Below are 12,090 nucleotides of genomic sequence, written 5' to 3'. Positions count from 1 at the left end.
CTAGACAATCTTATGCTCTTGAAACACTCATTATACATTCTCGAAACACAAATATCTTGTCATTTGACCTTTATTGGCCTCTCGTGGAAAATGACTTACTCGTCAACAGAACTGCTTCACCTGTCCCCTCCAATGCACTGGTGTCAACTTATAAAAATGGAGACCACTGAGGTAAACCACACAGTGGAGTGGCAGTTCAACAGGACTGTCCAGCAAAGAGGTGAGTACTGTAATAAATGGCTTTGTCATTTTCAAACAGTCTTGCTCTTGCATGTTTTGGAGCTGAAACTGTGTTGCAGTATTGGCAAACATTGCTATTAATATCTCTGCAACTATGGGTGATGTTATGGAGCTGGAAAGTACATTATGAAGGAAATGTACTCAACACAGTGGTCATGGGATATTGTGACGGAAACTCCTTATTTTTTTACCACAATCTAGTAGTAGTATTTGGAAATACTGACATGTATTGAAATTGGAAGAAATAATCCAATTGATTGAATTCTTTGCAACATTGACATTTTTATTTATTTAGCAATAATGGTATAAAACAGTTACATTAAAAGCAAAAAGCAACAGTTTCAGTTGTTCACAAAAGCAACATCTCAACATTATTATAATGTGGTCTGACCATTCTCACATCACCAAAATTCAGCCAAGCTCAGGATGGAGGGATATTTATCATAATGTTGTGCGTTTTTCCTTTAAGTAATGCTTTATGAAGTTGCCATAATTGAAAATAACTTTATGAATTTGTTTGTATTCAAAATTACGTTCAACATGTACACATGATGTGAGTGTCATTAAGCGCACTGAGTGGTGCAGCTGCAGGCTAGGTGGGCTTCTGCTGCGTCCCTCATGTCCACGCTGTTATCGTAGGTGCTGCTCTGACTGTTGAGGCGATTCAGGGCAGAACCTGCACATGTGAAGGGAGCAGAGCAATTAGGAACTCTGTATTTTTTATCTACATTTCATATTCTGTCTCTTGAACCAGCTATGATATCTTGCAGACTCACCAGCAGGCAGGCAGTGGAAGCCAACAGTGACGGAGGTGGTCTTCACAGGGAAGCAGCCGGGCAGGCAGCGCAGCACAGGCTCGACAGAGTAGCATTTGGAGTCCTGGCCATGGACGTTAACCTGCTTCTCCAGTTTCACAGTTTCATGCTTCATACGGCACTCTGTAAGAAGATGTTGCTGATAATAATTTCTGATGGATTCAGTGCATCATTACATGTTTAAAATACTTCCTTTAGCCATATGCAGTGAGCAGGACCCAAGAGCAGGTGGATCATTTAAAAAAAAGTAAAGTAAAAGTAATTCCACAGTGAACTTTGTCTCACCAGTGGAGTCCCTGCAGCTCTCAGCTGGCAGAACCCAGGAATGAGCGTAGCTGACTGCACTCTTGGTCACTCGTCCGTTGGGTGTGCGGTACTCCTGTCTGAATTCCCCATCAGCCCTTCCACAGAGTCCACAGGTCTGTCCCTTCATCCAGTCCACAACTTTAACCTGCATGGCAAGATCAAATGAGACATAGACTTTCAAATATACAGTCTGTCAAATTGATCAACAGTGTCATAGCTCTTGAAAGTTGACGTTTATCTCTTTTCTCAGAGGTCACTGTTTAAAGCCTGGATTTAATTTATGCTATAACAATCATATTTATCGTAAGAGTTAATGTTGCATTTACCATAAATGAGTTCCTGTCTAAGTAGACCTCAACAAGACCATGGCTGGGAGCGTACACAGAGATGCCTGCACCATTTTGCCTGATCTGGATGTTAGCTGTAAGAAAAAAATAACTGTTTCATAATCATTTACTTTCATTAAGAGGCATTACATGCAAATCATGTAACACATTTGAGACCATAATGTGTAGTTTGCAGCATAAAATTACATGTTCCTATTTTAATGGTGGGATAAATGTGTATAGAAACCTGTGGGGTGCTGGTATGGCAGGTTGTTGATGGGTATGTCCATTCCATTGACTTTCACCATCACGTCACTATTCTTCGGGTACAGATCAATATCTCTGCAGCAGAAATGAACATTTTATGTAGATTTATCAACATGTGGATGGATGAAAACTGCAGTTTATTTTTTTGTTGTTATGGAAACTCACATATTAGCAAGTTTCACATTGATTTGGTTTTGTTCAATGTGATCCTTCTTCAGCAGAACCATGAATTTCAGCTCATCTGTGCAATCCTGTGCCAGAACTTGGTAGCAAGACAACGGCATCTCGTTCTTGTATTTCCTGCCGTTGAATGTGGTCAGTATGTTTTTGTTGAAGCTACATTCAGCTGAAGAAAAAAAGTTATAGTATTAGGCACACAGCCAAATTTTACTGCCAATGCACTTCACTTTAAACAATAAGGTCATCCATTACCTGCGCCAGCCTTTGCAAACAAGTAATGGACTTTATCAGCAATGTCATCGAAGGGGGTGAGACCTGTGATTCCATCAAGTGGCAGAGCAATGGGAAGATGCAAAGCCATCTTATACACAGTATTCTGTGAACAGAATGATTCACAATTATTATTGGCCGGAATTAAAACAAATATGACTTCATATTTTGGGAGAACTATTTAATTAAACATACTACTGGAATTTTCAAAATGACGTCAAGGGTCCTGTCCGATATGGCAACCACTGTAAGTGAAAGCTGCTTGGCTCTGTTTTCATCCTTTCCTTTAATCAAGCCAGCCATCACGGAAGCAGGAATGTAGTTATACGCCCTGTAAAAGAATTTCCAAGTGTCAGACATTTTACATAGTCCTTTTACACGTAAATAGTTAAAGTCAGTGTGTATGAAGTTTCATACCTGTGTGCATAGCGTCTGAAGGAAGAGGGTACTTTATCCCAGGTCACTTTGAGGCGAGCTGCAGGGCTCGGACCAACAAGACCAGTCTCGGCTGTGATCATGGTGTCGTACTGCTTACATTCTGCTCCCCAGGCGACTTTAGCCTATTGAGAGACAGTAGGCAGCTAGTCTTAATGGTAGCCCTTTTATATTATGTGCTAATATCCACATATCAGCAAGGCAGTGTCTTACTGTGACTTTTTGCATGCTAAGCAGAACTCCATCAGCGCATAACTTCCAGTTGTCATCGGCGGCCAAGGCAGCCATTATAATCTGAAGTCTGGCAGTCGCTTTGTCCAAGTAGACTCCCATTTGGTATCCCTGCATCTTTTTGTCAGCTCTGATAGCGCTGAAGATGATGGCAATGTTAGGGTCAACTTCATTGCCAAGGAATATGTTCTGTGGGAACAGTCGGGTTTAATTCATGTGAGTATGCTAACAAACTCGTCAGTGAAAAGATATGAATTTTTATTAATTTATTAAAGAAGACCAAGATTCACCTTTCTGTAGATGGCTTCAAAGCTTGAGTCACTGCTTCTGCTTCTGGAAACGGCTGTTGCGGTGGCTCGAGAGGTGTGAGGCTAAAACAATAATGTAAGGAGGTTAAAGACCACCTTGAAAATGCTGGTACTACATTGTCATTGTTTGAAGCCCCATCTAAATGTACCTGCTTCCTATTGTTCTTCTGGAACCTGGGGCTATGAAGCACTTGCTGTTCAAAAGAGATTTTTTTGTCAGATTCCACGCTTACCATGAAATGGAGACACAGATCAGAAAACAATTTTGAGGTGTTTACCTGACGAGCAGTAGAGCTAGAGGAACTTGAGCTAGCTCTGAAGAGCAAGAGTAGAGCTAGAGGAACTTGAGCTAGCTCTGAAGAGCAAATTGAGTTGCTCTTCAGAGCTAGAGCTAGCTCTGAAGAGCAACTCAAGGTTAGATGCAGAGCTGGAGCGGGAAGAGGCAGAAGAGGATTTGGAAGAGGAAGACGAGGAGCTGGAAGAGGCAGAAGAGGAACTGGAACTCTGTCTTGAGCTAGAGGAGGAGGAGGAGGAGGTGGCATTCTTCAAACGAGGAGCCAGGATTTTCTTGAGCTTCATCAAGACTGGTCTTCCCTCAACAACTTCTTCGTTTAGGTTAATCTGTTTGATGAGCTTCTCTGCAGCCTTTGGTCCAACTTGAACCTCCACCTGGAGTCTTTCAATGGCATCATCTTCAACTGAAAGTATCATTAAATAAGGCCATTACTAATTGCTTTGTGCACACTGCTTCTACAAAATGCATATATATTGTGTTCTCAATACTTACTTTGTTTGATAGAAAGAGCAACAGAGTGCCTTCCAGCCAGTTTGTACAGTGCAATGTCCCTGATGAAATTAGCGTTTTCAGTGGTAACCATGAAACAACCCCTAACTCCAATGGCAACAGCTTTAGCACAGAACTTCTTCTCAAATTTAGCTACTCTGCGTTGTATAATGGGCCTGGCAGCTGCTGCATCTTGGTGAGTGATCTCTGAGGATATTGACTATGAAAAGAAAGACATATTAATTATATTGTAAATGTAGATATTGTAGCTATGTTAAAAGACAATGTTTAAAACTCACTGAACTAGCAGCAGATGACGCAGTCTCACGTGAGACGTGCTCCAAGACTTTGGCAGGGATCATGGGAGTCATTCTTGCACCAGCAAGATCCTCAATATTTCTTACCACAGCAAAAGTCTCAACCCTAGTCAAAGAACAAGAACTTAATCACGTAGGCTTTAAAGATAAATACATCTTAGAAGTGTCATGTTTCAGTGTACTGAAATTCTACTCATAATGTCAGGCTTACTGCACAGCTGCAACGTGTTCAGGCACAGAAACAGGCAGAGCTTCGATCCTAAAGTGGCCCTCACTGATGTGAAGTCTTGCAGCGATTTTGGCTGGCATAACGGAGTTGAATTTAGCTCTTGCTAACACAGCAGCCTGGACTATGGCGGTGTTTACTCCCATCACAGCAAATGTATTCACAGCAACACTAGAATCAGAGGACATTTTGATGTTACGTTCCATAATACGATATATTGTGTGGTCATCTTTATTTTAGTATCAGACCTTGCACCGACCTTGGTCTGATGTCACTCTCAATTTGAATGTCTGACTTCAGAAGGTGAGCAAGATGGAAGTTTTCTGGCAAAGCTGGTGTTGCGGTGGCTTTGACTAAGAAAACAAATAAACACATTCATCACCACTTAGCAGGATGTCCTATCACTGCTTCAATGTTGTTTTTATTAAAGCGAAGCACATATTTTCCTTTTTTCTTTGGAAAGGCAATGTGACATGATAGCTTTTGTAAATTTGCAAAGAAAGGATTTGGGATAGATGATAAAACAAGAGTAAGTCAGCACCTTTTTTGATTAACACAAGGTAAATTTTGTGGCCTGTAAAATGCTAAATTGTGGGTGTTTTCTAGCTTCTTCCTACCTTGAACATCTGCAGCAGCCACAGCAGCAGTGTACAGACTGAGCTCCATTGGAAGACCGGCAGCAGTAGGCAGGATACGCCTCACCTCAGAGGCCAGCAGAGACTTAGCTAAGTGGAAGGAAACCCCAGACAGCAGAGCCTTGACGGCATTGTTACCTAATGCCTGAGCAGAGGGTCCAGTGATGAGCTGTAAGGAAAAGTTGATTGTAACTAATTGTGTCTTACAAAAAATGGTGATTTAACAATTTGTTATGAAATTGGTCTTGAGGTTGACAGATCGTTAATCATACCGCAATGGCCTGGTCGATCCAGACTTTGTCAGCGTTGGCGAAGGCAATTTCTTGTCCGAAGAGTTTGACATAAGCAGAGGCCAGTGGTGTGCTGGTAGGTTGAGACCTCCACTCAGAGAGCTATGGAAAAATACACACAATCCAACTCAGCAATAAACTGCGGTGTTTTATCATATACTATTGTATGTGGGCCCATAGCCACATTTTTTGTAATAATGAGGTCCTAGTCCTGCCGCGAGGGTTCCGTGACATGCCCCCCTACAAAGTTTTGACCAAGACTATAGTATAAATCTTCTTCAATTTATAGCTTTATATGTAAAGCTATGGAAAGAAATACAGCCAGGAAACCCTGAACACAACCACATTCTTTTCTTGTATTTGCAAATTTCTGGTGTTTAATTGCTTACAGCCTTAATGACACGTTTCATCTTGGTCATCCTGTCAGCATCGTCAATAATTGCAGGGTTTTTCAGAAGAGCCTCTTGAAGTCCTTCAGTCCTTACTCCAACCTAGGAATGATTCATAATGTTGAAAACGTAATTTTAAATTACTCTATGAATACTGTAGGCGTTTATTTTTCCTTTTACCTCTAGAACATCAGCAGCAGCTCCAGCAAAGTAGGCACTGGTCTTAGCCACAAGAGATCTGGGCAGAATGGTGGCAGCATCATTGATGTAGAAAGCGCTGGCAGCAGCACCAAGCATCAAGGGACCTGTAAGAGTTTCATGAGATGCAGTTAGTTGATGCTACAGAAAAAAAGAAACACGAAGTAACGTAAACCAGATGTGACATTGGCCTTACTGTTATAGATGTCCATGTAGAAGGCTTTGCTGAAACGTAAGCTTGGTCTGTCCAGCCTTGGGCTCAAAATTTTGATAGCGACATTGCAAGCTGCAGCACTGCAGTGATAACATAAAAGAGAAGAATTAGCAGACATTCGTAAATGGAGACAGACTTGAGGATGAATGGAGATCAGAGAGGGCTCTTACACTGAGGCATGGATAACGGCGGTGCTCCTGGTCAGGGACTTCATGTGAGTATAAGTGAAGCTTGCTACCTGCAGATTCTCCTCTGTCTTCACAATGTTGGCAAGAGATGTCACCAAACCAATTGCAGGCCTTGTCTCAAACAGCACAATGCATGCAAGCATACGAAGCTCTGGGTGAAGAGACTTGTCCATGTAAAGTTGAAGAGCCAATTCCTGGATCTAATTTAAAAGAGAAAGAAAACTCAGGATGAACTTGTGTGTAAAAAGTAGAAAAGGTTGAACTACTCTTTGGTCTTAAGAATTCACCATTCTGGGTTCCTTCTTTGCAATGTTCCTCAAGGCCATGATGGCGCCAACATGGACCCGCATGGGCAGAGATGCAGCTGCAGTGCCATGTATGGGCAGGATCTTTGTGATCGGCTTAAGGCTAGCGGGATGGCCAGCGTTACCCAAAACCTTGAGGATCATGATGATATCCTGGACATTATCTTTAGCGACAGCCTCTGCAAGGAGATCCTGGATGGGCTGTTGGGGGAAATGAGAAATTATGATTTCTTCTTCTACTCCAGAATTGTGTGTAAATGTTTGAACTAATGTGAAAAGAAATAAATTATATCACCTTTATAAGTTCAGCAGGGCAGACGGCCTTCTCAACACAGTGTTTTGAAACCATGGTACCATAGCCAAGGAGGACGATCTCGCGCAGAACTGGGCTTTCCACTATTTTGCTGTCAGCTGCCAGGGCCTAGAAGAGACCAATCATCAGAATTTTTTTTATTCTGATTTCTTTTTCATTCTTATTACTGACAAAGTAACTTGCTTTGTTATTTACCCACCTCAACCTGCCTGATGGCCTCAGTGTCTGCTGTCACCATGTTAATAGATGCAATTAAGGCCTGAGCCGCTTCAGCAACAGACAGGTCATCGTTCAGGAATTTCTCCCTGATGAATCTTAGAGCAACAGGAGTTCCAATGGCAGGGACTGTATCCAAGAGCCACTGTCTGAAAGATAAAAACAGAGTGAGTGAACCTGCATACATATATCTGCAAATGACCGTTATGTGACCATGGGAAACCCTGTCTAATATTCCTTAAGTAAGGAAAATCCCTCCACAAAATACACTAATGTGAAAAAGTGTACCTTAAAGAATTGATGCTGTTTTGAATGGCGGTAACACCAAATATTGATTTGATTTAGATTGTTTCTGTTCATTCACATTGCATTTTGTTAATTAATAAGTTCGGTCTATTAACATGTCTATTCTTACTTAAAATTTTTACTTTACTATATATATATGCATAAATATTCATCTCCTTCAAATGTTTAAATACTCTTAGGTCACCTATAGGCAGGTTTGGTTCTGTATTGGCTCCAGAGCATTTCCAAGTCTTCAGAGCTGGCTGCACGGGCGACCTGAATGAGTTCCAAAAACTTCAGAGGGGCATCCTCGTGGACTCTCTCCATGTTGTTGGCTACCAGATGATTCAGAATCTCCACAATCTAAGAACACAGGATTGAAGGGGAAGTCAGTTAATATGACAGAGATTCACATATCTTCGCTCCTGACTTCACTGATCTTTTAAAGCTGTCTAAAACGATACCTGGGCCTGTGCATTGTTGATCCTGATGAGCTGAATGGGTGTCTGAAGAAGCTCAGTGGAAAACTCATACTTTAGAGATCCACGGTGAAGATACTGAGCCTCCATGGGTTCAATAGGGGCTTTCTGAATCTCAAGGAAGACCAGCGATTGCCTTGAAAGTAATGCGAAAAAGGTTAATCTGCAGCTCCATTAAATTCAAACTCTTCCATCCATTATTACATTTCCAGTATCTGTTGACATACTTGGTCTGCATCTGAGCAGCTCCATTCCTCTCAGAGAAAGGTGAGAACTGAATCAACTCATTGACAGCTGCCTCCAGGATCATGATTCCACTAGCAACTGGCTTCAAGATGTAGCTGTATGCAGTAGCTCCTCTCAGGTTCTTTGAATTCTGTGAAGCCAAACCACATAGTTGCTTAATCATGCAACATTTTGTACTTTTGTAGGTGTATGTGTGACACAAAATGGGTTTCAACCTGCTGGCACTTTGCACATTTCTCAGTGTATGCCGTTCCTATGTCCTTCATGATCCTCTCCTGACAATTGTTCAGATCCCTGGTCTTTGTCAAAAGGATGCGATCAGCCTTTTCGTCTTCAGTGAGGGCATAGAAGGTCTTGCACACACCCTGAGCTCCGGCCTAATGAGAAAAGCATATGGTTACTATGGAGATTCAACTTCCCGTAATGGATTTATAATCACTACTGAATGATCTTTGACAAACCTCCTGTAACTCGTAGATGTTCTGTGTCTTCTTGATGTTGAGCTGAAGGATATTCAGGATACCTCTGAATACGTTCATCACTGTTGTTGACATTTCCTCAGGGGCGAACATTTTTCCCACAACACCATTGTCATACTCAAACTTGATGGGAATCATGAACTGTGCTGCCAGGGCTGAAGTTAGCTTGGTTGCTGGTTTTAAAGGATCCCTAGGCCATATGCCACTGTACTCATAGAGCTCAGGGTCCACAAGCTAGAGTGTAAAAAAAGATTTATTAGAGGGCAGGTTGCAATTTAAAAGTAAAAAGATTGTTGCTTGAACATGATTTTGATCCTTACCTTCAGCATGTATACATTTTGGGTTACAGCACTGATTAAAACTTTGCTGCTGACTTTGAGCCCGGCTTTTGCCAAACCTTCCTCCGGCAGACCGCCCAGGAGCAATGCCTCATACTTGTACACATAAGTCTTACCGGCAGCAAAATCAGGAGCTATAAGAACATCCACCAAAGTATTTGAGTTGTATATCACATCTTTTGAACCATACATAATGAAATTGATTTTACCAGAATAATTCACTATCATGTAACTTAACTGTGGTCGCAATGCATTGTTTATCTAATGATTTATTATTATTATGTTTCAATTTATTGTTTTGAAAAAAATGGAAACTGTCCTTACCAAAGTCATGGGATTGACCAGCTGGAATGAAATTAGAAATAAATAAATTATCCATCAAGTAAATGATACTATTAACTATTAAATCTACTTTTAAACATTTTAGCATTTGTATATTCTATTGTAAATATTGAAAAAAAATAAATTTTGTTTTTAATGTAAATGAACTAGATCTAAATGGAAAAGCTCGAGATCTTTCTCCCTAATCAAACACATACATAGAGCATGCAAGATACTGTGTACGTTATACAGCTACAGTTACTGTTATACTGTTTATCTCTTACTCCTCATACCTCTAGTAATGATAGATTGCCTTCTCTGTTTTTGTTTCTGTTCCTCCAAAGGCCTAAACCTTTGTATTAAAGCAGTTGAAGTTTTACGTTAAATTAAGAAAAACATCTACCAGTTAGCCTGCACTGAACATAAAAGCATAAAATATACAGTCTACAGTATGGAGTTTGCTACAGGTGCCTAATTAAGAGTGAACAAAAGACATTTCCATTATATGTTCATAAAAGTATACTCCTCTTTCCTAGCTGGTATTTAGATTTAAAACAAATGTTTTATTTTTTTTTTACTTTACTGGCAGTATCAAATAATATATATGTAATTATGTTATAAAAAGTTATACCGAGAGGTATGGTTAATTGTTAATAGTATGAAAATTGGATAAGAGAAGTTACTAAATACACGCTTAGGTTACTGTATGAATAAGAAAAATACCATTTCAAATGCATTTAATTACAAGTCACACCTTTGTAGAGAACAGAAATCATACTCACCCACAAGGGCCAGAGTCAGGACAAGCACAACCGCTCTCATGGCTGATGGGGCTGTGAGTGTCTGCAGTCACAGGCAACCATTTTATAGGGACATTTCTGCTGACAAAGTCCAACAAGGATGTCACAAAGACATTATATGATCCCTGGCATGTTTGACCAATACACTCTGTTAGAGTTAGATTTTAACAAACTTTGGTTTTGTAGGTTAGGGTGACAAGGTGTGTATCAGTGGATGATGAAGTTAGGGTCACCTGACCTTGTTCTCCACAAATATGTCAAGTGAAAGTTAATCAATGTGTTTCAAAATGTTTGCTGTGTCTCATAATTTATTATGCAATAATACATTAGATGAAAACTCCTACTATAAGCCTTACTTTGCTTGAAAATGTTACCTTTTTTTGGCAGTTGCTCTATGTACTCTTATTTGCAAATATGTAGGTATTATTTCACATATAAAAGAAAGAGACTAAAAATTTATCAAAATGAAACATATTGTTAAAAACCTTCAGGAGTTCAGAGACATTAGAGACTTCAAACGTTAAAATAATCGTATGGTTTTCTTTGACCCAAGTGTTATAGGACCACACGTTTTAATTAAAGGGTGAAATAATACAAGATCTTTATTTAGCTGAGAGAGAAAACTGATTCATTTCTGTCATGCTCCATACTTAGATAGAATCTACTGTAGGTGTTGGATAATTTTTGTCTTCCCACATTTGTAACAAGGCTATTTATTAATTTTGTAAAGAAAGTGAATGTTAATGCTGTCTCTTTATCATATTATTGAACTAGTTTCCATTTCAAAGTTTGCACAAGAGGGCACCGTGACTATGGCTGTTTTCTTACCTTATTTGTTTTTGCCAGGGTGACCACTGATGTCATGTCATTTCTGTTTGACAGCAATTCAACTGGAAAATGGGAGTTGAAAAAAAAATGTTTACTTTGTTAATTTGTTGTTAAAGTGTTAGTGTGGCTCTGTCTGTTTCATGAAAATATCCACTTAAGCTATAGAGTCTAAGCATAGTTGATGTGTGTTTCATAGAAACTTCGCATTTTTCATGTCAACCATTCACGATGTAAATGATCAGTCTAGACCTTCTCTATATGAGAAGTGCAATGACATAACTTCTGTTATGAATAGATGCCATATGAATAAAATTGAATTGAATTTATCATTAACAAATTAAATAATACACAATATTAATTATTAACAGTGTAGTGAATTAAGGCTTCAATGCATTAAACTGGTAATAGTAAGTAGCCTTTAATTTGAGTAAGAGTAAGACTTTCAGAATAAATCAATATTTACATTAAATAACTAAATTCACCTCCGGGCACCATCCCTTCACAAAAGGGAAACTCAATAGCCCATTAATCAATTTAGAGTTCTTGTCTCTTGTACAGTGACCTGCATATTCCATACATCCAAATCACATACAACCAAGTTGCTTGGTAAATGAAATGTTATTAAAGTACTAACTACAAAAACAATAATCCACTTACTACATAAATTAATAACTACTAGACACACAGAAATCAACAGATAATGGCAGCCATGAGTGAACAATATGAACACAGCATTGAACAAAAACTGTAGTGAGAACCATCTGAGACCAGATGATGCAGTTTATTTATTATTTTGGCAAGCCGTATTAAGTTGTGTAAACACAGATAACCACTATTCAGACAAACTTTAATAATTAGCAG

At 39.6% G+C, this 12,090-nt stretch overlaps 1 protein-coding gene across 1 annotated transcript; it reads right to left on the bottom strand.

Annotated features, from left to right (window-relative positions):
- Positions 1 to 497: 497 nt before the first annotated feature.
- On the bottom strand, positions 498 to 10,423 carry LOC123970721 (vitellogenin-like). Its single transcript, XM_046048940.1, is given in 35 exon segments — positions 498 to 916; positions 1,017 to 1,178; positions 1,341 to 1,506; positions 1,688 to 1,782; positions 1,935 to 2,029; positions 2,120 to 2,300; positions 2,387 to 2,510; positions 2,600 to 2,735; positions 2,822 to 2,964; positions 3,053 to 3,259; positions 3,361 to 3,441; positions 3,528 to 3,572; positions 3,657 to 3,710; positions 3,712 to 4,076; positions 4,166 to 4,382; positions 4,462 to 4,585; positions 4,691 to 4,876; positions 4,965 to 5,058; positions 5,323 to 5,509; positions 5,613 to 5,732; positions 6,020 to 6,121; positions 6,200 to 6,324; positions 6,414 to 6,511; positions 6,602 to 6,819; positions 6,907 to 7,125; positions 7,220 to 7,345; positions 7,437 to 7,602; positions 7,944 to 8,101; positions 8,203 to 8,353; positions 8,445 to 8,593; positions 8,679 to 8,840; positions 8,925 to 9,176; positions 9,263 to 9,414; positions 9,605 to 9,625; positions 10,384 to 10,423. Coding segments are annotated over 35 exon segments (5,034 nt in total). The 3' UTR covers positions 498 to 803.
- Positions 10,424 to 12,090: the final 1,667 nt, after the last annotated feature.

The sequence above is a fragment of the Micropterus dolomieu genome, linkage group LG05 (genome assembly GCF_021292245.1).
Source record: "Micropterus dolomieu isolate WLL.071019.BEF.003 ecotype Adirondacks linkage group LG05, ASM2129224v1, whole genome shotgun sequence".
NCBI classification, from domain to species: domain Eukaryota; kingdom Metazoa; phylum Chordata; class Actinopteri; order Centrarchiformes; family Centrarchidae; genus Micropterus; species Micropterus dolomieu.
This window is presented reverse-complemented; position numbering and strand designations above follow the sequence as displayed.